The sequence below is a fragment of the Oreochromis aureus genome, linkage group 20 (genome assembly GCF_013358895.1).
Source record: "Oreochromis aureus strain Israel breed Guangdong linkage group 20, ZZ_aureus, whole genome shotgun sequence".
Classification (NCBI taxonomy): Eukaryota; Metazoa; Chordata; class Actinopteri; order Cichliformes; family Cichlidae; genus Oreochromis; species Oreochromis aureus.
Genome location: NC_052961.1, coordinates 36,437,027 through 36,464,823, shown reverse-complemented (window position 1 = coordinate 36,464,823; position 27,797 = coordinate 36,437,027). Strand labels below are relative to the sequence as shown.

General features: G+C 41.0%; 2 protein-coding genes across 4 annotated transcripts in view; one reads left to right on the top strand and one right to left on the bottom strand.

Annotated features, from left to right (window-relative positions):
- Positions 1–14,119, top strand: part of igsf21b (immunoglobin superfamily, member 21b) — a 91,898-nt gene extending 77,779 nt beyond the window's left edge. The window contains exons 3-10 of the mRNA XM_039604701.1: positions 1,468–1,589; positions 1,707–1,825; positions 2,199–2,314; positions 3,870–4,383; positions 4,492–4,592; positions 10,986–11,178; positions 11,257–11,295; positions 11,947–14,119. Of these exons, the coding sequence (XP_039460635.1) occupies positions 1,468–1,589; positions 1,707–1,825; positions 2,199–2,314; positions 3,870–4,383; positions 4,492–4,592; positions 10,986–11,178; positions 11,257–11,295; positions 11,947–12,026 (1,284 nt within the window). The 3' untranslated portion in view covers positions 12,027–14,119. The remainder of the gene's footprint in view (positions 1–1,467; positions 1,590–1,706; positions 1,826–2,198; positions 2,315–3,869; positions 4,384–4,491; positions 4,593–10,985; positions 11,179–11,256; positions 11,296–11,946) is intronic.
- A 3,309-nt stretch (positions 14,120–17,428) lies between these two features.
- The window catches only part of vps13d (vacuolar protein sorting 13 homolog D), a 113,555-nt gene continuing 103,186 nt past the window's right edge, over positions 17,429–27,797 (bottom strand). For 2 of the 3 annotated variants that reach the window (XM_039605015.1, XM_039605016.1), the window contains 3 exons: positions 23,558–23,689; positions 23,232–23,472; positions 20,479–20,610 (listed from right to left, as the gene is read on the bottom strand). In XM_039605015.1, coding sequence (XP_039460949.1) covers positions 20,479–20,610; positions 23,232–23,472; positions 23,558–23,689 — 505 coding nt within the window. Of the gene's footprint in view, positions 20,611–23,231; positions 23,473–23,557; positions 23,690–27,797 lie in introns of all 3 variants that reach the window. The other variant, XM_031755611.2, reaches the window with a different exon arrangement.

Below are 27,797 nucleotides of genomic sequence, written 5' to 3'. Positions count from 1 at the left end.
ATCTTGCTTGCCCATCTCAGTGTCCTGGTGTGCACGTCAGTGGAGGTATGACACGCTGCAGCCTGCAGCGTCCTTGGCAAAGGCATGGAGGAGGTGTGGACAGATCTAGTGATGGAGGAGTTACCTTAACAGGTTATATGGTTTACTTTTGGTTCCTACAATATTTAAAAGTAGAATGGGAGGTAGAGCCTTCAGTTTTCAGGCCCCTCTTCTATGGAACCAGCTTCCAGTTTGGATTCAGGAGACAGACACCCTCTCTGCTTTGAAGATTAGGCTTCAAACTTTCCTTTTTGACAAAGTATGTAGTTGGGGCTGGATTACGTAATCTTGAATCCTCCCTTAGTTACACTGCAGTAGGCTTAGGCTGCAGGCGTCTTACTATGAAGGGTTTTTTCTTCAGTCACCTTCTTCACTCACTATGTGTTTGTACGCCACTCTGCATTCAGTCATTAGTTATTATAAATCTCTGGCTCTCTTCCACAGTGTATTTCTTTATCCTGTCTCCCTCCACTCACCACAAAGCAGTTGTGGCTTGAGCCTGGTTCCAGCAGAGGTTTCCTGTTAAAAGGAAGTTTTTCTTTTTCCTTCCCCCTCTCGCTGAGTGCTTTCTCATAGGGGCTTGTAGTTTTTCATGTAGTGGTATATGAGGATGCCAGAATACATGGACTGAAATCACACAAAATCCAAACCCTGGGTCAGCGACCCAGGACCATGACAACCCTATATTGTACCTGTGAAATTCAATTCAATTCACTTTTATTCACATAGTGCCAAATCATAACGGTTCCCCTAAGCTGGATGAAATGAACTTAAAAGGAAATGAAAACATAAGTGACTGAATTTTTCTGATTGTGACTGAGGGGAATAAAAAGAAGTTCAAAAACTGAAAACAAAGAAAAACACTGTCATCACATAGACAATTCAAGGATGCAAGCAGGCAGGTGTATTTTTTTCAAAGTCTACAATCAAAAGACACCTTCATAAATAGAAATACAGGGTTTACAGCAAGGTGCAAACACCAGTTACACTCAGCAGAATGGCTACAATACTTTGCCAAAGACACCCAAGAGTTTCTCATGGCAAAGAAAGGAGATATTCTTCAACCTCTCTGTTAGTCAACTAATCGAAAACTGGAAATAAATTTTTTACTTTTTTATGTTGGGTTTGGCAAACTGCACATGTCAAGGCTGATATAGGACTTTCAAATTGATACCATAGTTGTGTCTACTAAAACTCTCAGATGATTTTGAATTTCAGTGACCTTTCAGTCACCTTTCAGTGAAGGTCAGAGGTCAAGCTTTCTGAAATCTTGTAAAGCGATAACTCGAGAAGGAAGTCACATAAGATTTTGAAACTGAAACCATAGGTGTATCAACTTGGAAGCTGAGGCGTCCATAAATTCATGTCTACATTGTGCGCCTCCTCTAGTTCAATTGAGTCTAATTCTAATGTACTTCTCCCTTGCAGATTATTGAAGAAGCCAGTGCCAAGCAAAAGATTTTCAGCTATGATGCTATGTACAACACTAGCTACTCCCACATGGAGGACAACCACAAACGGGAGGTCCTAGTATACCAGTCAACAGTGCGGTGAGACTAGTACACTGAAATAGTGTTTTTTTATGCTTTATGACAATTTTCCACAGAAAATCAGAGTTGTTAAGAAAAATCATCCTTTGTTATTCTTGTAACTCTGTACATGAACAGACTTCCAGAAGTTCACATGGAGGATGATGGCCTGTATGAGTGCCATGTAGGGATTTATGACAGAAATTCCAGAGACAAAGTTATTCTAGCCTCTAGCAGTATCACCCTCACTGTCATAGGTACGTATTCATATTAATTTTGTCCCATGAACATCTCTGGCTGTATCAGTGGTTTTCTCTTGGCACCATGCATATCTTTTACTAAATTCTGTAGCTATTTATGGAAGTATTGTCAAGTATTTCATTATAGCTATAGTTTGGTTATCATTTGCCATTGGTGTATATTTTACAGGAAGAATTCATTAGATTGGGGTAATAAGATGTAAAAATAGTAAAAAAAAAAAAAAAAAAAAAAAAAAACATTATTGTAATGTTTTGAAATTTTTGCTCTTCAAGGTGTTTGCACTGCAGTGTCAGCTCAGCTTCATTAAAACACAGTGAAATGAAAGCACCTTTCTCTTTGACTGCCTTGGCCATTGTATTTTCTCTCCAGTACCTCCAAAGTCTATCTCTGTGGTGGTGGCCAACAGCCCAGCTCCATTCAGCCGTTACGAGGCTCAAAACTTCACTCTGGTTTGCATTGTTACAGGAGCAAAACCAGCTCCCATGGTGAGATGGAGAATTTTTTTGTCTTTATCTCTCTTGAAAGATTTGGTATTTGCTTCACTGCTAAGTATGTGAGGAGGGAGAACGTAATTGTTGATCATCTGCCTATTTATGAATATGGAAACAACTCAAATATTTCCCTGATAGAGTTGAAAACTCTGCTCTTACTTTCACTGCAGAATTAATGTTGTGTGCACTGCTGGATTTGGTTGGTGCTCACATAAAAAGAGCAATAACCCCTACTTGATGCACCCTACAGCAGTTGGAAATTTGGAAACAAAAAAGCTATTTAAAACTGTGTTCTGTACCCTGGATGCACTCTTTTGAACATGCTTTGGGAATTAATTGCATTGGGAATTAATATTAGAGAATATTATGTGGCTGTAAGCAGGAAAATTCCAACACTCAGCAGCAAAGTGACAGCGTCTTTATTTACAGTACAATTTTGTGTTTTCCACTTATGCAGCCAGCTTTCCAGTTCCTCATCGGCTGCTCAGTATTCTTCACTGCAGCTGCTCCTCAAAAGTTCGTTTTATTTAACCGAGACAATGATAAGACAATGCAAAAATCACTATGGGCACTCGACTATGCAATGAAAAAGATAAACACAGCAGCTTCCCACTGACTTGTCTGGGAATACAGCAACATGTACATTGCAGCTACATTGTTTTTCATTGTTGAGGCAATGTCATTTTAGAAACAAAATTCTGGCTACCCTCCCTCCCTCCCTCTTGCCCTCAGCAGAGACAGTTTCAGCCCTATCCCAGGCAGTGACCCTGAACTAGATAAGCAGAAGAAAATAGATGGATGCAATTCTGGCTGAAAATGCCACTACAAAATAAAAAAGCAATAGAGCAAGAACAATGCAGACCCATCTTATAGCAAAATACAAAAGCTCTATGTACACTGAAAGGATGATTAGATTTTGTTATTCACCCTGTTCCTATTTCATTTTCCCCCTTCTGCACTGTAAGCCATGTGTCACAGCCCTGTTTGGATGCCTAAACCTAAATGATTAAAAACAAAGATGAATCTAAACATTTTGCCACACGGGGCACAAATCCTGTATGTAAAGTTGTCTTAGCACTACCGACTCCCGAATTACAACAAATTACAACCTGACGACTATTTGATTTCTCCTGGTTGTTGCTTAGCCGTAAAAGGCTGATGAGTTATTATTATCTACTGGGCAGGTGGGAAAACAGGCGGCATGGACTTGCATGGACCAAATTAATTAATAGCGCAGGTGCAAATACTAAAAATCTCGGATGCATTTGAATCTCGGTGACCTCAACTTCAAGTTCAAGGTCAGAGGTCAACTTTTCTGAAAATCACCTGGGAGATTTCAGATTTAAACCATAGATCTATGGAGGAGGAGGCTGAGGGGTAGCACTGGTGGCTGCCAGCATTTTTAAATATTTTACAGCTGTGGATGAGACTCACATTTCTCCGCTATCCTACTAACTTTAACACCCACAATGGAATTCTCCAGATGAAGTTGACTTATGATTAAATGTCTTCAAAATGCCTAGTGAGTTTTTCTCTCTCTGCTGTTTAGGTATACTTCAAGAGAGATGGTGAGCTTATTGATGTTGTGCCAACAGCCCAGTCTTTTTCTTCAGTAGGAGTCCAAAGTAAGAGCCCAGGTCACAAAAAGAGCTGGACTATGAACCAGGAAGGGCTTTGGAGTTCCCAGATGTTGACCAGTCGAGATGTCGATGACACCAAACTCCAGAAGTCCCTGCTGGAGCAAGAGGAGAAGCAGGCTTGGCTAGGCCATGATGGACCTGTTGGCTCTCAGGGCCAAGAAGAAGAGTCTGAACTGAATCCTGAAGAAACCACTGAGATGATCCCTGAGACAATAGTGAGCAGGGAATTTCCCCGCTGGGTTCAGACTACTGACCCTCTCTATTACTTCTATCACCGGCAGCAGGCAGCTGGCGATGGCACCATGGAGGTTAGAGCCATGCTAACCTGGAGCCTCAACCCCCAGCTGGACAATGAGGCTCTGTTCAGCTGTGAGGTCAACCACCCAGCTCTATCCATGCCCATGCAAGCTGAGGTCACATTGGGTGAGTCATTCACTAACTGGCTGAGCTAACATGCCAACAGAGTTTTTTTTAAAATCCAGTCACATGTGTTCAGTGTTCACTGTGTTATTTTTACATTTTTCCTCTTAGCTGCTCCCAGAGGACCTAAGCTGTCCATGAGTCCCAGTAAAGCCAAAGTGGGAGATACGGTGCGGATCACTGTGCAGGGCTTCCAGCTGGGACCTTCTGCAGTGAGTATTCAACACAGAGACTCTAAAAATTTCTGTGAAGTTTAAAAATCTCAACGAAGGTTTAGGGGAGATTATGTTATGAAAAGATATAGGGCCAAAAGAGTTTTTTTTTTAACTCAAGGAGTAAGACAAGTTTATATGTTTTAGAGTTGTTTTCTCTAAGACAGTAATTTGCTTTGCTTCCTTGTTGATCACATCAGGAGGCAAAAGCGTGGCTGCAGGGCGGGCCCACTAGCACGGCTAAAGAAACAGCCATTTAAGCTACCACTTCCGAGTATTTTCCTCTCCAACGTCAGGTCCATAACTAACAAAATCGACGAACTGAGATTACAGATTGCAGTCAACAAGTGTGTATGGGACAGCAGCATAATATTACTCACAGAGACTTGGCTGCAGCCATCAATTCCGGACTCGGCTATTGAGCTAGCAGGCTGCACGGTCCACCATCACGACAGGAACGGCCACTCCGGTAAGAACAAAGGAGGGGTTTATGCATCTACACCAATGACAGCTGGTGCAAAAACACAAAGACTGTAGACAGCCATTGTTCCCCGGATTTGGAATATTTGACTGTGAAGTGCAGACCCGTCTACATACCTCGCGAATTTACTGTTGTCATGGTAACGGCCGTGTATGTACCACCCGATGCTAATGCTAACTCGGCCATGGAGGAGCTGCACAAGACAATAAGCAATCAGCAGAATTCCCATCCAAACGCAGTGCACATTATAGCTGGGGACTTCAACCATGCTGATTTAAGGTCAGTATTCCCCAGATTTGAACAGCATATTAAATGTGCAACGAGGGGGAAAAACACACTGGATAAAGCATACAGCAACATCCAAAAAGGCTACAGAGTAACCCCTCTACCACATCTAGGTTTGTCAGACCACATGTCCATGCTGCTGATCCCTGTATACACTCCCGTTAGGAGAAGAGCCCCCCCAGTCACAAAAACTGTGAAAACCTGGCCAGAAGGTGCATCACATCAGCTGCAGGACTGTTTTGAAAACACGGACTGGAGCGTGTTCGAACATCAGGACCTCGAAGAGCACACAACATCAGTGCTCTCATATATTAACTTCTGTGTCAACAGTGTCACTGTGGACAAACGTCTCCGGGTGTATTCCAACCAGAAACCCTGGATGACTAAAGAGGTCCAGGTCCTGCTGAAGCAACGTGACGCCGCTTTTAGATCCGGTGATGGTGTGCATTACAGTTCAGCCAGATCTGAGTTGAAAAGAGGCATCAGAGAAGCCAAGGCAGTGTACAAGAGAAGGATCGAAGACCACTTCAGCAACAACAACTCACGACAGGTATGGCAGGGAGTTCAGCACTTAACCAACTACAAACCTTGCAATACCACGTTGACTGAGGGTAGCGGCGCTATGGGAGGAGCTGAACCACTTCTTCGCACGCTTTGAGGTGAAGGGACCAGAGGCAGCAGCAGCAAAAACATCGGACAGCAGCAGCCCAAGCCTCATAGTGCAGGAATATGAGGTGAGGCGCACACTGAGGGCAGTGAACCCCAGGAAGGCCGCCGGACCAGATGGGGTAACCGCAAGGGTCCTAAAAGAGTGTGCAGACCAGATGGCTGGGGTCTTCACTAAGATCTTCAACACCTCACTGTCCCAGTCCTGCATCCCGCCGTGCCTAAAGTCGGCCACAATTGTCCCACTGCCAAAGCGTACTAACATTAGCAGCCTCAACGACTACCGACCAGTTGCTCTAACACCTGTTATAATGAAGTGCTTCGAGAAACTGGTCCGACGTCACATCATGTCCTGCCTGCCACCCACACTCGACCCGCTCCAGTTCGCATACAGAGCTAACAGATCAACTGAAGATGCCATTGCTACAACGCTCCACACCACCATCTCTCACCTGGAAGTGCAGGGCCGTTACACCAGGCTGCTCTTTGTTGACTTTAGCTCTGCTTTCAATACGATATTCCCGGACAGACTAATAGTTAAACTGCTGGAAATCGGACTTCCTTCTACCACCTGCCGCTGGATCAGAGACTTCCTCTCAGACCGTGTACAGAGAGTTAGAGTGGGGCCTCATCTTTCCTCAGCCCTCAGCCTCAACACCGGCTCTCCACAAGGCTGTGTACTGAGTCCCCTACTGTACACTCTGTACACACAAGACTGTGTTAATACCCACCCAGACAACACAGTCATCAAGTTTGCAGATGATACCACCGTGGTGGGGCTCATCTCTGGGGGAGATGAGATGGTATACAGAGCTGAAGTTCAGAGGCTGTCAGATTGGTGTGTAGACTACAACCTGGACCTCAATACCACCAAGACAAAAGAACTGGTAGTTGATTTCAGAAGGAGGAAGTCTGAGCTCCAGCCTATCAGCATCAACGGAGAGTGTGTGGAAAGGGTCTCCAGTTTCAAGTTTCTGGGTGTGCACATAGACACAGACCTCCAATGGAGCTCTAACACCTCTGCGGTTTTAAAGAAGGCCCAACAGCGTCTCCACTTTCTGAGAATCCTCAGAAAAATGGACCTGAAGAAGGAGCTACTGACCGTCTTCTACCGCTGCTCCATTGAAAGTGTGCTGACATATTGCATCAGTGTGTGGTTCTCCAGCTGCACCACAGCACACAGAAAGGCACTCCAGAGGGTCATCAATATGGCCCAAAAAATCACTGGACATCCTCTTCCCTCCCTGAAGGACCTGTACAGCACTCACTGTCTCAAGAGGGCGTGCAGCATCCTACGGGACTGTACACACCCAGGACACTGGGTGTTTAAGCTGCTGCCGTCTGGCAGGAGGTTCAGGCTGCTGAGGTTCCGAACAAATAGACTCAAGAACAGCTTTTACAACAGGGCAATAGCCTTAATCAATGCAAATAGCTGACCTGACTGGCTACCTACCTGGACTTTTTGGGAGGGGAGGTAACAACGGTAAAAACAGTAATAATATTTATATTTATAACAAGGTGCAATAATAATTAATGTGCAATAATAACAGTGTGCAATACAAATACACTTATTCTTCTTTTTTATTACTAAGTTATTATACTGTGTTGTGTTGTTTGTGTTGCGTTGTGATGTGTTGTATCGTGTCGTGTTGTGTTATATGTAGTGCCGACGTAGGACAGTTTTTCCAATTTCATTGTACTATTGTACTATGTATGACTGTGCAATGACAATAAAGAGTTATCTTATCTTACTTTGAAACTCAACTCTCAGATTATTTCATTCAGTTGCATGATATAGTTGAGCTGTTGCAAACAGGAACAACCTCATCAAATGATTCTTTGAAGGAAAGTGTGTGTTGGGGCGGCAGAGTGGGGGTCATACAGTCTATGGTCTATAGTTAATAAAGCATCAGATTTTTCATTACTGTGATTTATCTGTATTGTAAGACTAAAACTAGATGAAAAATTTTGGATTCTAAAGATTTAAAATCTGCTATATGACTAAAATAGACTTGATCTGGCAGTTTACAAAGGCTTGTTATATTTTATTACATTTTTATATTTATAACAAAAATTATGAAAATTAAAAACAAGTTATACTTTTTAAAAATTCCAATAGAATAAAATAAACACAATATATCCAGCCACCCACTTATTCTGGTTATCCAATTTAGGGTTGCAGGAGGTGCTTTTGTCATAGGACAAGACATAGCTGAATACAGACTACAGGCAATTAGTCTCCAAAATAAAAACCATGCTGTCCAATAACTGTTTTAAAACAGTAACTAATCCAACAAGAGTAATAACTGAAACATAACTTTCACCATTCTGAATGGTGGCCAATGACAGTGGCCTCTGTCATCCCGAGGGTCTGGGTCTGCCTGAGGGGATTCTCCTCATCTTGTGTTAATTTGTAGGATCTTTACCTCTACCTTCTACCTTACTCTGTAATGTGACTATTGTCGTGATTTGGTGCCATATAAATAATACGAAATTGAATTTGTTTTGCTGCTCAGAGTTATCTTTCTTGTCGTTTTTCATGTGTTTTTATAAATTAGACTTCCTACACCATCACAGTTTACAGTGTTTTTATGTACAGCTTTAAAATAGCTCTACAGGATGCAGCATACAGCTCTGTAGTACATTTCATGTGATGGTATTCCAGGCATTAGGTTGAAATCACAATAAAAAGCACTTGAAAAAATGACCTAATTTATAAACTAAGATGCAACCAGTTAATTTCAGTAAGGATTCTGCCAGGTGGGTGCAAATTAGCAGGTGAAAAACTTTTAATATTGTGACATTCAGATTTTAATAATAAATCTTCAGATCTGCTTTATTATTTGTGAGATGTAATAGATACACTAGTAAAGAAAAAGTACAAAAAAATGCTCTGGAAACTGTGTGTGTGTGTGTGTGTGTGTGCGTGTGTCATTGTGTGCATATCCATACAGGAGTCTTATGTTGTTATTCTACTCCCTCTCTCTGATTTATGTTCTGTTTCATCAAAATACCATTGTTAACCTCCTAGGACCTGCAGTCCACATATGTGGACATCACATTTTGTGTTGTCTAGACCAAAATACTAAATTTTGTTCTACAAGGGCCTGATATCCACTTACAAGGACATTATACTGCAACTGTTCCATTGAAATTTAAAACGAATGTCCTCTGATGTGGATCTCATTTTTCTCAGAAACAAAAATCAGGTAATTCTTTGTTTTTACATTCATCAGGTCCCAATCAGCCCAAATATCAAAGAGAAATTAAAAATGCATGCCATGAAAGAGTTCAAGTCTTAGGAGGTTAAGGAGAGAAAATATGTAGGGCTTCACTCTGAACATGCTCTATGAACTTTGGCTCTGTAAAGGAAAGCAGCCAGGTTTTGGTATTGTACTCAAAACTTTGAGCCATCCAGATGTGCTGTTTTATTCCAAATTACTGAACATTCTTAGCAGGAGCTAAGGCATGTAGCATGAGCAACCGCAGACAAACATTTTGGCCTGTCTCAGTAAAGTCCACAGCATCCAACACTCTAAAATTGGTCCACCCCAAGGATCTAGTCCCCCAGCACAAAGAGTTCCAGTTAAGTGCCAGGGGGATTGACATAACAATCCTCCTGGACATCGGGGAAACCAAACAACCTCTGGCTACGAGGATGGCACAACACAGAAGAGCTAACTAGTTAGGCCAGTACTCCACAGTCTATTTACACCTAGAGTGGCCAGTGATGAGGTTTCAAGGATGAGGATGTACACATCCTGGAAAGGGAGCAACACTGGATTGAGCAGGGGAGTCAAGGAGGCCATTTACGTGAAAAAGGAAAAACCATCTCTGAATCGAGGAGGGGGCCTAAGGGTCCATTTGTCACCATCTTACAATGCTGTGATTGCAGCCATTCCCCGACTCTCTGTGAATGGGACTCATGAACATTGATCAGTGCAGGGAAACCTGCAGTCAGCTGAGACTAAAGAAGTCACCTGGATGAGTGACGAAACATTTCTCCCACTGAAAACATCCAGATGAACAGAATCAACTCTTTGGGATTTCCTGACGTGGATAATTGAACATGCATCAAGATATCCTTGGGCGACCCCAATCCATCGGAATCTGAATGTTACTTTGAAAGCACTTAAGCATTGAGTAAGTGCTGGTGTGAATGGGTGAGTGAGGCTTGTTGTATAGGGTGCCCTGAGCTATCTGGGAGACTAGCAAAGCATTATATAAGAATCAGTCCAGTTACGACAATACTTACTTTTGCATTGTGGGAGGAAGCTGGAGTACCCAGAGATGGCCCACACAGACAGACGTGCAAACACCACACAGAAAGACCAGGTCAGATGGTGGATTTGAACCCAGGACATTGTTGCTGTGAGGCAACCATGGAGCCCCATAAATGTGTAGTTTATTATTTCCTAGTTGGGCATTGTAACACAGGGGTGAATGGTGATTGAATTGCTTATGAAGAAATCATCAAATTGGCATTGGAGGAAGTACAGTATGTGATACAAGTTCCAGAAGCTGGTGACAAGTTGTTCTGTTCATTTAGAAGAAGACCAGAAATTTGTCTTCATACCAGTATGCGATTGGTTTCCTGAAAATGAACAGCAGTAGGAAAGCATGGGCACAAGAGATCCTGCATGTGTACTTGTGAATTAGTTATTATTAATTGAGGCAATGGTTGTGATTTAAGAATATGTAAATAAAATAAAATTTAATTGATCTGAACATGAATGTAATCTGAAGGAAGATGTGTGTTCTTGACAAAATAATCGAGAATACACTTTTAAGCTGGATGAAAATAAAATTGGAGGTGGAGGTGAAGCTAACAGATTATATTTCTAAACAACACAAGGCATTTTTGGGCTGGACTTGCAGTACTTCTTGTTGGATAGCTGTGACAGTTTCACTGGCATAAAATTCTAAATACTTCTCATGCTCACACATTTGTGTGTCCACAGAGTGAAGTCTTCCCTGAGCCAATATTCACTTGGACCAAGGTTGGTGGGGATCTGCTCGATGGCAGAGCAGTCCATAACGGAAGGGAACTCATCCTGGAGAGAGTCCCTGCTGAGCTCAATGGCTCCATGTTTCGCTGCACAGCCCAGAATCCTCTGGGCTCCACAGATACCCACACCCGCCTGATTGTGTTTGGTGAGTTGTTTGTGCAGGGATTCGTTCTGATCAGTCAATGCTTTCGGCCTTCTCAAAGCGAATCTTGTGTTTTTACAGACAACCCAAGACTGAAGAAAGGAAAAGAACATTACATTGGTATGTCAGTTTCGGTACAACTACAACTGTGACGGTGGCAACTTTGCACGAGTCTAAAAGAAAAACGAGAAGTATAAAAAGAGAGTGACCTCGAGGTGTGGGCTTTTTGGTTCCCAGCACTTTTTAATAACTACACATAATCTGAATACCTCCAGGAAGTAGGGCAGGTCATCTGCTAATCAGAAGGTGGGTGGTTCAGTCCCTGGCTCTTCCAGTCTACAGTGCCCTGACTGAAGATACTGAATCCCGAATTGCAAATTCGTGATAGAAAGCAGTTAAAGGCATTGAATTAAGTGCTGAATCAATGTGTCAAAAGTATTTACAGTCCAAAGTTTATTTTTGAAACTGTTTGTAGTTTCTATCAAATGTTTGTTGAACAAGATTTTCTAGTATTTATGAACCAGGTGTGTAGTTAGAAGAAAGCACAGTGTGTATTGTGTTTATCAGTGTGACACTTTGATGTATTTGTGATCATTTTCAAACTTTGGAGTTCACACACACACACACACACACACACACACACACACACACACAGATGTGTACTGGATTGATAAATAACAGGACAAACTGGCTGGTTGACAGTACAAATACAACATGCTTGGATAGGAGGTTGTAACATCAGCATTTGAATTTTGTATTGTTTGTGTGCAGCCATCAACACAGCAGTCGGTCAACGCTCCCTCGCATTATCCACCATGCTGCTGCTGAGATTCACCTGTGAGCTGACGTGACCTGAAGCTCTGCTCTGCTGCTAAACACACTACCCACTTTCCTGAGGCACCTTCAGTGACCCCTGAAAGTAGTTAAACCTCCACCCAGTCCTTCTGCTTGAGCAATTAGGAGAAAGGACTCATTCTGATTCTGCATTAGACACAGAATGAAGTTTCAGAGGCAATTTACATGTAATCTTGGGAATACTTGAGATTTACCACTACCATAGGGATGATAGTAGATAGACTGTAAGTTGGCCAGTCAGCATTATCAGCTGCCGGGATTTTGATCTATAACATCACTCTTGCTGCCAGATTTATGTCAAAAAAACCCAGGCAAACTTATAGACACATCAAATATTGAATAGTTAAGGCTATTATTCAAAAATGATCTGGAGAACGAGTTCTTAGAAATCAGCAAATCTGGACAGCTTTCATATTCTTGCATAAAATATCTGATGTTTTTGGGTCTGGTCATTCCTTCCCAGTCTGTTGAGTTTCTAAAAGCCATAACAAAACCTGTTATGTCAGAAATTACTCATTTATTTTTTTTGATTGTGTTTAATCTGGATTCAAAATATTATCTATAGAAATTGAAGTTGGATAACTTGCTTCCCACTTCCCACTAAAAACTTGTAAGAATGTAAAACTAACAATTCTCCACTACAGTCTTATGTATGTCTAAGCATAAGTATTGTGAGTTTATTGCAGGTAGAGATATTCTTTTCTTAGCTCAGGTGTGGATTTTTAAATAAAATATATTTAATCAGTGAAAACACTCTTGACCCTTCACTGTAAACCCGAAACGTTATCAGAACTTAAGACAATTGGTTGAATTGATTTTCCTAAGTTTTTTGAGTTGATGAACTTAAAAGTTTAAAGTTATCAGAACTTCAATATTTTGATTACATTTGACATGTACCCTTTCACTAAAATAAAACTAAAATAAAACTGAAATATTTATTAAATCAAAAAATATTTAGTAAATAGTATTTAGTTTTCAGTTATTTTGTATTTTTTATTAAGATTTATATGTTGTGTTTTGTTTTTGTTTTGTTTTTTTAACTATGGACGTAAAGTCTGTCAATAAAGATTGACTGATTGATTGAATTATGTCTATCATGGGAATAAGTTGACATGACTTAAAAGGAACGGGTACAACAGAGTCACTTTTGCAGTTTAGCAAAACTCAGTATTTATTGTTCATTTTTGTAATTAAAATGTCAAACCAACTTTGCAAACTGAAAAACATGTCACACAAAACGTAAAAAAATGAAGGCAACAGATTGCCTCAGTTACTGTGAGTGCTGCTTAACAGCTAAAGTATAGTTCTTCTGTTCAACGGTGTGTTGTTAGCGGAGGCCAGGAAAGCACTGTTAAAATTCAACTAATATTAAAATAAATGAAAATTCCTAAAGGCAATATGTACTTTTGAATATCTGAATAACATTTGATTAATTACGCTGTAAGCTGCTGAAACTGTAAAATTCTACAGTGTACATATATTATACCATTGTCCTGGTTCTGTTATGTTTCAATACTTGCTTGGTTAAGATTCACATTCAAAACATCATAAATTTCTTTCAGTTAGTGCAACAAAAACTGAAATAAATGCCTAAAGATAAAATAACATACTGTGCTCATCACAAACAAATCTATTAATTCACAAGATGACAAATCATCTCCCCAACTCGTCATCATCTTCATCAGAAAGGTAGTTTGTAAAACTATTTCACAAACAGAAGAAGACGAATTCTGGATTGCTACTACATTGTTTTTTACTGAGCAGACGTGCAGCAAAATATTCCTCTCAAAAAGTTCAGCCATTTCTGTACATATTACTTACCTAACAATTACTCCTTTCAACAGTTCTGAATTCTTCATTAACTCCTTCATCTTAAATTTGAAAGATTATACTTCGTTTTCGATTATACTCCCATTTATTTCTATTGACAACTCCAGTAGATTTTTTGAGTGTGCACTGTAGAGGTCATTATGATAAGATGGGATCTGATTATTCAACACCTTGTATGTGAGGAGCAGGATTTTGAATTCAATTCTGGATTTAACAGGGAGCCAATGAAGGGAAGTCAATACAGGAGAAATCTGCTCTCTCTTTCTAGTCCCTGCCAGTACTCTTGCTGCAGCATTTTGGATTAACTGAAGGCCTAAAAAAATCTTATTTTGGTATCTTTGGTATTTTCGAAATATGGTATCTAACCAGATTCTTACTCTGGATGGCATTACCTTGGCCTCCAGTAACACTGTGAGGAACCTTGGAGTCATTTTTGACCAGGACATGTCCTTCAATGCACATATTAAACAAATACAGTGGCTTGCAAAACTATTCGGCCCCCTTGAAGTTTCCCACATTTTGTCACATTACAGCCACAAACATGAATCAATTTTATTGGAATTCCAAATGAAAGACCAATACAAAGTGGTGTACACGTGAGAAGTGGAACGAAAATCATACATGATTCCAAACATTTTTTACAAATAAATAACTGCAAAGTGGGGTGTGCGTAATTATTCAGCCCCCTTTGGTCTGAGTGCAGTCAGTTGCCCATAGACGTTGCCTGATGAGTGCTAATGACTAAATAGAGTGCACCTGTGTGTAATCTAATGTCAGTGCAAATACAGCTGCTCTGTGACGGCCTCAGAGGTTGTCTAAGAGAATATTGGGAGCAACAACACCATGAAGTCCAAAGAACACACCAGACAGGTCAGGGATAAAGTTATTGAGAAATTTAAAGCTGGCTTAGGCTACAAAAAGATTTCCCAAGCCTTGAACATCCCACGGAGCACTGTTCAAGCCATCATTCAGAAATGGAAGGAGTATGGCACAACTGTAAACCTACCAAGACAAGGCCGTCCACCTAAACTCACAGGCCGAACAAGGACAACTATTAGTCGTGCACTGCACAAAGTTGGCCTTTATGGAAGAGTGGCAAGAAGAAAGACATTGTTAACAGAAAACCATAAGAAGTCCCGTTTGCAGTTTGCCACAAGCCATGTGGGGGACACAGCAAACATGTGGAAGAAGGTGCTCTGGTCAGATGAAACCAAAATGGAACTTTTTGGCCAAAATGCAAAACGCTATGTGTGGCGGAAAACTAACACTGCACATCACTCTGAACACACTATCCCCACTGTCAAATATGGTGGTGGCAGCATCATGCTCTGGGGGTGCTTCTCTTCAGCAGGGACAGGGAAGCTGGTCAGAGTTGATGGGAAGATGGATGGAGCCAAATACAGGGCAATCTTGGAAGAAAACCTCTTGGAGTCTGCAAAAGACTTGAGACTGGGGCGGAGGTTCACCTTCCAGCAGGACAACGACCCTAAACATAAAGCCAGGGCAACAATGGAACGGTTTAAAACAAAACATATCCATGTGTTAGAATGGCCCAGTCAAAGTCCAGATCTAAATCCAATCCAGAATCTGTGGCAAGATCTGAAAACTGCTGTTCACAAACGCTGTCCATCTAATCTGACTGAGCTGGAGCTGTTTTGCAAAGAAGAATGGGCAAGGATTTCAGTCTGTAGATGTGCAAAGCTGGTAGAGACATACCCTAAAAGACTGGCAGCTGGAATTGCAGCAAAAGGTGGTTCTACAAAGTATTGACTGAGGGGGCTGAATAATTACGCACACCCCACTTTGCAGTTATTTATTTGTAAAAAAATGTTTGGAATCATGTATGATTTTCATTCCACTTCTCACCTGTACACCACTTTGTATTGGTCTTTCACCTGGAATTCCAATAAAATTGATTCATGTTTGTGGCTGTAATGTGACAAAATGTGGAAAAGTTCTAGGGGGCCGAATACTTTTGCAAGCCACTGTATGTACGATTGCTTTCTTCCATTTCCACAACATCTCTAAAATTAGAAATATCCTGTCTCAGAGTTATGCTGAAAAACTAGTTCATGCATTTATTACTTCCAGGCTGGACTACTGTAATTCTTTATTATCAGGAAGTCCTAAAAACTCCCTGAAAAGCCTTCAGTTAATCCAAAATGCTGCAGCAAGAGTCCTGACAGGGACTAGAAAGGGAGCGCTTATTCCTCACATGCTGCCCCCTCTTCCTTGGCTTCCTGTTAAATCCAGTGTTGACATTGAAATCCTTTTCCTTACATACAAGCTCTGAGACGCATTTTTTCTAAACAGATGTGGCTTTTGAATTCCAAAAACACGCGGAGTGAAAAATTGGTACACCAATGGCCTATTTAGGGCTATTTACACCGACAGGCTAGTGGTTTAGTCTTCAGCATGTGAAATGCATCCTCGGTTGGGCTAAGATCAACTTCTGGGTTGCTTTGGCTGTATGTTTAGGGTCATTGTTTTTCTGTATTATGAAACACTGTCCAATCAATTTGACTGCATTTAGCTGGATTTGAGCAGAGATAGTCTCTAAAAACCTTGGACTTCATTCATCTGCTTCTGTCCTGTGGTTTTTTTTTCTTTTCTGTTTTTGCAGCTTAAGGACGGCTTGTTTCACCTGCAGGGAGAGCTCCTTTGACCGCAGGTTAACTTTTCACAGAAATATCTTCCACATACAAGCACCACAACTCAAATCAATTTCAAGACTTTTATCTATGTATCTGATAGTGATATAAGGAATTGCCTACATATGCCCACGAATAAGCCTTTGAGTCCAATTACCTTTGGTCCCCTTAAAAAAATAGGGTGGGACATGTTAAGGAGCTGAAACTCGTAAACCATTCATCCAATTTGAATGTGGATGCACTCAAATGAAACCTGAGAGTCGACACATGTCTATATCCATTATATAACTATAATTGGAATGGGTTTCAGTAAACAGGTAAAAAAAAAAAAAAAAAATTGTGTCAGTGTCCATACACAAAAGGTGACAGCTGCACATTATAGTTGTAAACTTTAAACTCAATCCATTTAAACATCAAAGCTTACTGTCCCACATCATGATAAAAGGAAATCACTGCAGTCTGTTGCAGATCAAAGTGAATGAATGTGACTGACTGAACAGTTATTCTTGGTGTGTGAATTGTGTTTCCAGGTGTTGGAAAAAGATGCAGCAACAAATAAGAATCAACAATTGATAACAGAAGGAGATCCTGGGAACGTTGAATGAACTGCATATTAAAGAGCCCAGGTCACGACCCCTCCATCACTATGCTAGCAGTTAGTATAGGTTGCGGTGGCATTGTGGGTTATGGGCAAATATCTCCACTACGGGTTTTCAAACAAGACATACTTTCAGTCTAATTGCACTGCCATCAACGTAAATATGATACTTGATATTTGGCTGGGCTGCTAACGTTGGCTGTAGCTCAGGAGGCAGAGTCCATCTACTAATTGGAAGGTTGGTGGTTTGATCTGTGGCTGCTCCAGTCTGCATGCTGTCAGATTCATTTTATGAGATGGAAGACAAATATGCCTGAAGTATATTTTCTTAAATTTATTAAGCAGTTAAATGGTTCAAGTTAAAAACACCATGTCTCTTAGTTTGTTCAGGAGACCCGGAGTTGTTTTCTTGCAGGTATCACAACCCAACACCCACATTGGAAAGATATCATTTGAATTTGTGAGATTAGATAAAACATAAATGTGTTATGAGTTTATTTGTAATATAAAGTAATGAGGTTCATAATTAGACATAACAAATATATTCTAACAATGCCCAAGGATCTGTGGAAAAGACATTGATACCCCTAGTTGCTCTCTGATCATTGGAATGTGTAGAAAAGTAGAGTAGAAAAGTGCTATATAAGAACCAGTCCATTTTCCATTTATTTGCCTAAATACAGCTTTACTTAATTAGTTCACACTGCTTCTGCATTTGGATTTAGTATACCTGTTAAGGACCAGATGATTTTTATTATGTCCTGAAACATAAAAGTCTGTCAACAAGAGTCTACTTGTACTGTTGTCTTTACACATTTTACAGTAAAAAAAAAACTATGTTAAAATAAGGTTTTATGTAAACATTAATGCACTGCCACTTTGGCAGCATCCATATAGCTGTTTGTTGATTTGTCATCATTTTCATATTCTGAGGCGTTTGGGCTGCTTTCACTGAGCATATTTATCTATATCTGTTTTGTTTTTTGTTCAAGTAGTTGGTGGGTACTGAGCTCTTGCTTTGGATTATTTACCTGTTGACTGGCATCTCCTTCCAGTACCGTGTTGGAGGGCCCAGTCTTTTTTCAAATGCGTGACTTATGTACATGAACTGAATTTAAAGCCATCACTGAAAAAGTTACGAATAATCACATCCCTTCCTGTTAAGAGTTCTTCATTCCCACTGTCACAGAGTGCTGCTCATTGGAAGGTCATCTGATTGCTTTGGCTTTCTCTCTAATATTGTAGGGGTAAAGTGCTGTAAATTGGTGCTATATAAATGAAACACAAGTTGTACAGAACTTGAGCGGGGAAATAGAGTATCAATTAGAGTTTTCAGAAGAAAAAAAATGAATAAACTGCTGTCCAGTGATATAATGTATAAGGTTTAAATGTTAAACCACAAAAATACCTTAAATGTACATTAACTGTTATGAAGCTGACCCCAACTTTAGGTGGAATTTACTTAAAATGAGGTAGTAAAGACTAATATCAGTTTTTTTATGGATTTAATTTAAAGTATAGATTATGTGTGTAATTTTTTATATCATTATACTTTTATATACAAACGTTATGTAAAAGAAAGAAACTGTCACCTGCATATGAGTAAATCGATTAAATCTCAACTATTAAAAATTAAGTGAATCTGAATAGAGTAGGATGAATGCAATAGTTAAAATGAATCAATACCTAAATCATTCTAACTCTCAGAATCCTTGAATCACAGGCAGAGGAGGAAGAAGAGGACTGACAGCAGCATTAATCTTTCTTGCCAGCTGATTGTCTAATTTCAGTGTTTTGCAACCCCTCAGCTGTGGCTCCCGTAATAAAAACAAAAACAAAAACTATATAGGGAAAAAACACTAAGATTGACGACTTGTGCAGCTCTTTCTTCCACTGTTTGGTCTTGGTTTTCCTGAGACAGGACATTAGTGGCCCCTGTGTACCAAACAAAGTTTTGAAACCATTTCTTGTAGTCTTTTTATCAACCATACAAAAACCTGGAATTTTAACAGGGGTGACTGGAATTTCTAAATGTGCTATACATCACTACAGCATTTAATCATTAGTAATGATTATTACTGGAATTATAAAATTAATATTCAACCGACTCTTTCTCCCATAGTGTGTCTGTCTCCCATTGTACTGTCTCTTTTGGCTTTTTTCTTTTTCCATCACCCCCAAACGGTTGGGAGTTTTTCCTTCCCACTGTTGCCCGTTGCTTGGTCACAGGACGGGGGGTCATGTGACTGTTTGTTTCTTACTAATATTGCTTGGAGCCAACAATATAAAGCACCTTGAGGCAATAGTTGTGATTTGGTCATATATAAATTAAATACATTATAGTATTCAGTCTAATTATTTTTATCCATCACTCCAAAAAGGTGCAGTTTTGATGAATGATTACTGCTATTGCTTAAAGATACTGAGAAAATCAATTTAAAATATATCTGATTTTGGATTCATTTAAGTAAAAACCACTGGACAAGCAAGAAGTCAATAATGGAAATGTGTGTTTTGAATAAGTCGGAAAATAATGCGTCCTCCACAGTGAGTACTGCAATCTGGTGCTTTATTTGAAGTAGTGTCTATTTAAATCTTACCATTTTAACAGGATCACAGACTGAGTGTGTCATCTCTCTGACAGGCCTGTGCTAACGCACGCACGCGCACACCTGCAAACAGTGGCTTCCTATCATTTGGGGGTGCTCAGAGTAAAAGGTAAAAAGGAAGCCCTCACTTTGCTTTAAAGTCTGGTTAGAAGGCTCATTATGAGGTCATTAAAAAAGGGTAGCTAAATAAAATTAGACACATTAGATTTATGATTGTAAAAAGCAGTGTAGGCGATGATGGACACTCCAGTGTGTATAATTGAAAGGTTGAGGGGGCTGCATGTCCCACCCCAATGTCAGTGTAAATTAATGTCCCCATCTATAATAGACTCTTACACAAAATACATTTGTAAAGGCAGTTTGTTAATTAATCCACTTTTGTTGTGACTTTCTATATTTCATCATAATAGAGTATGCACAACAATTTATACTCTTGGTATGCAGCTCTATTTACATTTAAGTCTAGTCACAAATATATAGAACTGCTATAGAATGTGTACAACTACAGCCATATAAGTCATAAATGCAAAGGCCAAATGCAGTACAAGGGCTTTCTACATATACACAGTGAAAAGAACACTGCAGTGCAAGTTTTATTATTTTCTATCCTGTACATGTCTGTGCTTTCTGAAACATCAGGTCACGTATCTGTACCCAGTACCCTTTACTGCTGTTTGTCAAAACAGATTAAAAAACTGTTATCTGCAAAAATCAATTAAATGCCCCACAGTCCCACAGACACCATCTCCAAGAGTCCTGATCAGGATTCAAGCAGTAAGCAGTCCTCATTCTCAGTGGAAGGAAGCATGAGCTGTTGCTCGTAGTACAGACTCTTGGCATAGTTGATTTCTTGAGATATTTTGATGGCGAGGCTCTCGCTTTTCACATGGACCTATGGAAGGAGTGTCAAAGAATGAAAACACTGAAGCTGGGAATAGACAGAACAATTTGAATGAAAACTGGTCCTATAAGCCACCAGTTACTGAAATCAGAGACCTAATTTGGATGACTTCTTATAATTTAAAATGACATTGATTTTAAAAATTCAGCTGAAGTGATTGAAAAAAAAAAAAAACCTAGTTCATGAAGGTTCAGGATTAAAGAAAGTTATTTTGGTCTTCTAACCCACAACTTGACCTCGGTTGTTCTAGTTAACAACAATGTCGTGATCACATTATGTAGGAGGAGAGCACGTCTAAGACCATGAATTTTGTATCTGCAGGCTTTCCCAAACCATTATTGTAAAGTGTCAAACTCCAGTCCTGGAGGGCTGGTGTCCCCAACCTTTTACTTTTTTTGCTGCAACACACCTGAGTAAAATGAGTAGGTCAAGACTCTATAGACTTGACTGCATGCTGACAGCTTTGAAGCCCATGGCGGTCTGGGCAGCCCACAGTCAGCTGCCATAAAAATATCTGTGATTTTGACCAGGGTTGTCTCACTACTGTGAAGTGACCAAAAACCAGAGTGAAAATGCTCAAAGAGACGATTGTTAGAAAGGTGAGAGTAGATCTGCAATTGGACACAAATTATTTAGGTTGGAAGGGTCTGCATCAGGTTTGTTGAGAGTTGGAATTATCACAGCTGTTTTAAGAGGTAAAGGAAAAAAGCAGAGATTAGGGAAGAATGAATAATGTCCGTTATTAAAGGAAAGAGTAAGGATAAACAGGATTCAGCCTCCTGAGTGGGAAGTGGGTCAAGGCAAAATTCTGACGTGAACCAGGGAGCAGAGTGGATAAAGGAGACACTCTGAGTTTTTAAAGGAGCAAACATATCCAGAAGAGTTCATCAGGAGCAGATAAATTGTCTCTGCTAGGCAGACTGTCGATTACATGGGAGAAAGCAGTTATATCAGTTCTTGATATTGTGATATCGAAATGGGAAAATTAGCTTTCTCCAGATGGTGGATGTGCTCTCCCTTAGCATGGGGTGAGGAGTTGAGTCATTTGGGAGGAGTTCACAGTAGAGCTGCTACTCTTCCATATCCAAAATAGCCAGTTGATGCGGTTGCCTCCTGGGTTCCAACTGGAGGCCACGGGGTAGACCCAGGACACACTGGATTGGGAATGAAGTGTTTTTTCCCAGATAAGGTAGAGAAGGTGGCTCACTGCTTAGGCCTCTGCTCCCACGACCCAACTTCAGATAAGCAAAAAATATAGCTGGGGGATTTCTTGTTTTGTTATTTCAGATTTTAACTTTCAATGAAGTGGTTTTATTGAAATTCTAGAACAATGTGCAACAATCATAATGCACAACACAATGCATCTTTTGTAGTAACATATTTTCATATCATATTTAACATTGGTTTATTTTAAGTGTTTTTCTTTGTTGTCTTTTGGAGTATAGTCCAGTGTTCATAATGCACGATTCAAGTGCTGCACAGTTTAATCATTAATGCTGAATGTGATTATTGGTTTCAAATGCTTTTGTTTAGAGTTTTTCACATCCTTCATTAAATAGTTCTCAAATTTAAACTGATATCAGGGCTCTCGAGTGTGACCAATTTGGTCGCAAATGCGACCATATTTTCAGTGGTGCGACTAAAAAAAAAATCTTTGGTCACACTGAAGCAACCGACTGTTTGAGTGAGAAAAAAAAAAGTCACCGCAACTCTGAAAGTCTCTGTGTGGTCAACAACAGACACACATTATGCCCCTATCGTGGTCTAAACCAATGAGAGATAGTCAGGGGCGGGACCTCTTTGATTGTCCGTGGTCCAGATGTTCCTGTGGTCCTTCTTGTGCACGTTTGAAAGTGCAGGCAGATAGAGAGAGGTGAGTAGCTTGAATAAAGTGATATCGATTCATTAAATCCTGAATCGACTTTTAAATATAAATGCATTTTGCCAGAAACGCCAGAATCTCCGGTTAAAGCTCACAAAACTATTTCAACAACCACCAAACAGTAAATGAGAGCAGGTAAACGGATTCCACACAAAGACGTAAACACAGAGCGGACCCGACGCATCAGAACCAGCTTTCTCTTTCTTGGCTCTCTCACCCGACAGCACATACATGGACACGCTGTTGGGGCTGAAAGCCGACAGCTCTGATTCTGATGCGTCCGTTCCGCGCTATGTTTACGTCTTTTTTGTGTTAGATTCTGAGCTGCAGGTTTTGTCTCTCTCCAACCAAAATTCACTGAACCAGCAGCAAAAGAAGATCCAAACTACGATTCACATTTGATAAATTTTGCCACTCGTTTAGTGGCTATTAAGATGAAGTCATATTCTTAGTCACCAAACATACTGCAGAAGTTGTTCAAAGGGAAATTTAGAGTCTCTTTTTCTGCTGTAAGCCATCTTGAGGGGTGTAGTTGTTTGAATATGACACAGGACACAAAATAAAAACATAGTGGATTGGTTTCTTCTTCTGTGAATGAAATCTTGTCTGCATTAGACCAAGCAGAACAAATAAAAGCCAAACTATTTGCTTAAAGAGAAAGGAGACAGTATTTTTGTCTAATTTGGATCAATCAAATTGGAACAATCCAAAAGTGTCTGTGAAAACTCACCATGGGCTTCTGGTGGGAAGGACCAGGAATTGCCACACCACTGCTAGTATTCTCAGCCTTCTTGGTGAGTTGCACATATACCTTCCCATGATCCTTAGATACCAGACAGTGGTAGAGGTCATCGTATTTGACCTCCAGAAAGATGGCCTCACGATCCACGAAGTCACCTGGCTTCAGGAAGTAGACAACTTTTGAGGAGATGAGTACGCAGTAGGTGTCGATGGGCTCAATAGCAATGAAGCTGGTGTAGGAAACAAAACATTAAGCTTTGCTGAATCTGCAGGCAATCAACTGTAAGAACACACAATGAACTGAGTTACACTCACAACTCGGAGTGAATGTTGTCTGTGAGGTGGAACAGTTGCTCCTGACCGTCCGCTTGTGTGGCTGAGTATCGAGGCAGCAGACCCTGGGGTCCCTTACAGCAGCGGGGCTTCCTCACACGCTGCACAGTGAGCCTGAATGACATAGCAGCAGAATGTAAACACTTCAAAGAACAAGAACGAGTCAGGATATTTCAGTTTTAAGAACATTAGACAAAAACTGCCACAACAATGAAGCTGTGCCTTAGGGTCAGGGAATGGGTCCTGACTGTCAATTGCGCTTATGCGCCAAACGATGGTTCAGAGTACCGAGCCTTCTTGGAATTACTGGTGTAGGAATGTTTTGCTTATTTTAGAGTTTAGGAATGTGTTAGATAGGATATAGAATTGTGAGACACTGACACTGCCCTGGATATAAATAAAGGCCTGACTGTGTCATGAACTTAGGAGACCCTCCCCCAGTTTGAACTGTGAAAGTAAGACAAAGAGGAGTTAATGTTGAGTGGAAATTCCTCAGGGCATACCTGGGTGGGGGTCTCAAAGTTTGTAACTTGATAATTGTGGTCTGGAAGGGAGATGGACTTTTATGACCGGCAGGGAGTCACGTACGCAGAGACACACACACACAGTGCTTAAACTGTTACACTCACACATCCACATGCACACTCACTCACGTGCACTCACATAGACACGTGGGTACGCGCACACACAGGCACTCACGTGCTCGTGCATACACACAGAGACAGAGTTTGCAGCACACCGTGGGGGTTTTATGATGCGGTCGCTTCTATAAAGCTGGCTGTAACTAACAAAGGGGTGAAGATTGTTGCAGAGGGACACCGGCCTCGTCTTCCCTTCTAGAAGTGCATGCTTAAATGAAGATGAATAAAGATGAATAAAGGTTTGTGAAATAACTACTGAGTTCCGGTGCCGTTTCTGGATGCCTCGACGAATAAAAGAACCGGGGCAAAACTGATTTCGTAACACTGGGCAGGGTGCTTGAGGGTGCTCCACCTGAGGACTCTTTTGTCCTACTGGGAGACTTCAACACTCATGTAGGCAACGACAGTGTGACCTGGAGGGTCGTGAATGGGAGGAACGGCCTCCCGGATCTTAACCCGAGTGTTGTTTTGTTGTTGGACTTCTGTGCAAATCACAGTTTGCAGCAAAAAATTTCTGGCACAACTTCACTTGCTTCCAAGGTGCATAGAGAGGATGAAAGAATTCACAAAGCAGGAACTCCAGCAACACTTGAGGGAAGATGAACAACTTTAATAATTGACCAACGCGTTTCGGCTTGTGGCCTTCATCAGGGTCATAGTAAAACATTCTAAAAAATTGCTTAACTACAAGACATTCAAAGACCCTATAGGTGACAAAACCATTGCCATAAAGGGCTTTATCACATGCAGAACTAAAAATGTAATCTACATGATACAATGCCCATGCCGAGTGTGAAGCAGCAGGAATGAGGATCAGCACCTCCAAATCTGAGGCCATGGTTCTCAGCCGGAAAAGGGTGGAGTGCCCACTCCGGGTCGGGGATGAGTTCCTGCCCCAAGTGGAGGAGTTCAAGTATCTCGGGGTCTTGTTCGCGAGTGATGGGAGAAGGGAGCCGGAGATCGACAGACGGATTGGTGCTGCGGCTGCAGCGATGCGGACGCTGCACCGGTCCGTCGTGGTGAAGAGGGAGCTGAGTGTAAAAGCGAAGCTCTCAATTTACCGGTCGATCTACGTCCCTACCCTCACCTATGGCCATGAGCTGTGGGTAGTGACCGAAAGAACGAGATCGCGGATACAAGCGGCAGAAATGAGCTTCCTCCGAAGGGTGGCTGGCCTCTCCCTTAGAGATAGGGTGAGAAGCTCGGCCATCCGGGAGGGGCTCAGAGTAGAGCCGCTGCTCCTCTACATCGAAAGGAGCCAGTTGAGGTGGTTCGGGCATCTGACAAGGATGCCTCCTGGGCGCCTCCTGGGTGAGGTGTTCGGGCATGTCCCACCGGGAGGCCCAGGGGCAGACCCAGGACACGCTGGAGAGATTATATCTCTCGGCTGGCCTGGGAACGCCTTTGGTATTCCCGGATAAGCTGGAGGAGGTGGCTGGGGAGAGGGAGGTCTGGGCTTCTCTGCTTAGGCTGCTGCCCCCGCGACCCGGCCTCGGATAAAGCGGATGAAGATGGATGGATGGATGGATGGATGGACAATGCCCATGCAATAAAATATATATAGGAGAAACATCCCGCCCTCTTAAAGATCGAATTAATGAGCACAGAAGTTTGATCAAAAGGAATGATTTAACCAGCCCTGTTGCAAGACACTTCAATGATAAACATCCAAATTCACCATTATTTTTCCTAGGCATAGAAGCCATTAAACTAAACCAAAGAGGTGGCAATATAAATTTTATCCGGAAAAAAAGAGAAGCATTTTGGATATTCCGTTTTAAGAGTCTGCACCCCAGCGGTATGAATGAGGATTTTTCTATCAATGAGTTTTTATGAACCACACTTTTTTTTTTTTTTTAAATCCTAATTTTATCAGCTAAATTACTCTCACATGAGTAATGTTTATTCAATTAATCTTATTTTAGCCAAAGAAGAAGTAACGTTCTAGACATCTCATCTTAAGTCTACACTTTAAGTCTAAATTTTAGAGATTTCACATTTTAGAGACATAAATAAGGATCTGATTGATTTTGTAATCATATCACCAGATCTGCAGCCATATGTTCTGAACACTCGGGTAAAGACAAGGGCTGAGCTGTCAACTGATGAACACATGGTGGTGAGTTGGATCAGATGGCAAGGGAGGATGCTGGACAGACCTGGCACACCTAAAACGTATGCCTCTGCCAGGCATACAGGGGCCACCTATGGCAGAACTGTAACAGCATTCCGAGGGAGACTGGAGACGTTGAGTTGTAAATTTGATCCAGGATGTTATGGAAAGTCTCATTGGAAAGTGTACATGCTGGTAGTACTTAAGCAGGAATCTCTTCTTGATTCTCAGCAGGGCTGAAGATTGGCTCCCACATACCGATGGACCATTAACAACTGACATCTGAAATGATCTCGCGTGCCAGATAAGAATGTAGGTCTAAATGGTTCAGAGAAGCCTTGGGAGAAAGTGCTGTGGTCAGATGAAACCAAAAACAACTTTCTGGGATCAACTGACCCATTTAAACCTGAACGAGAACCTCCCTCCCTCAGCTAGAACAGTGAAGACCTTCACTGGATGGGTCTTCCACCATGACAATGACTCAAAACATACCACCAAGGCAACAAAGGAGTGGCTAAAGAAGAAGAAGCACACTGTAAGAAGAAGAAGGAGATAAGAAGATCATTTGTAAGCTCCACTAAAGCTGTTTCTGTGCTGTGATGAGTTTTGAAACCTGACTGAAACTGTTTAAATAAACCATTCCTCTGCAGATGATCTGTTAGCTGTTTTACAGCTACTCTTTCAACCATTTTTAAGATAACAGGAAGGTTGGAGATTGTCTATAATTACAGAGTCTATAATTAGCTAAAACAGATGGGTAAAGCGATGGCTTTTAAGTAGTGGTTTAATAACTGCTAGCTTGAAGGTCTGTGGTACCTAGGTTATTAGTAGAGATAGGCATGTTTAAGAGTAAAGGATTGTAGGATGGCAGGACTTCATTGAGCAGTCTTATAGGAATATGGTCTTAAACACATGTTGATGTTTTGGAATTACTGAAGTAATAATTACTGAAGTTGGAGAAAAAGAGTCTAAATAAATGTCAGTGATGCTGAAAGTAACTGTACTGTGCTGAAGAAAAATCTAAGGTTGCTATTATTGTTTTCAATCAGTGATGAACAGTAAGATGTTCTAGCTTCACAGGGAGCTTTTTTATAGAGTAACAAAGTATTTCAAAGCATCTTCAGGCTAAATGTAGATTGCACATTTCAGTTACATCTTTCCTTTTCAGAGGAGCCACAGTATCCAGACTTGTATGCACCAAGCATGTAATACTTTTAATAAGATAACTGACGTCTGGGGGCGTAGAGTTTAAGTAGCTGCTCTGCACTATGTTGGCACAAGGCATTGTAGGAGATAGCAGTGGAGGAATTATATCCTTAAACTAACTTTCACCACTATCAGAAAGACATCTACTGAAATGAAGTTTATTCCCCACTGCTATATAATCCATTATTGTAAAGTGCAAATGCTATTCTAATACGGCCAATAATTCATTCCACCCAACACGCAGAGTGGCCTAATCTGCCTG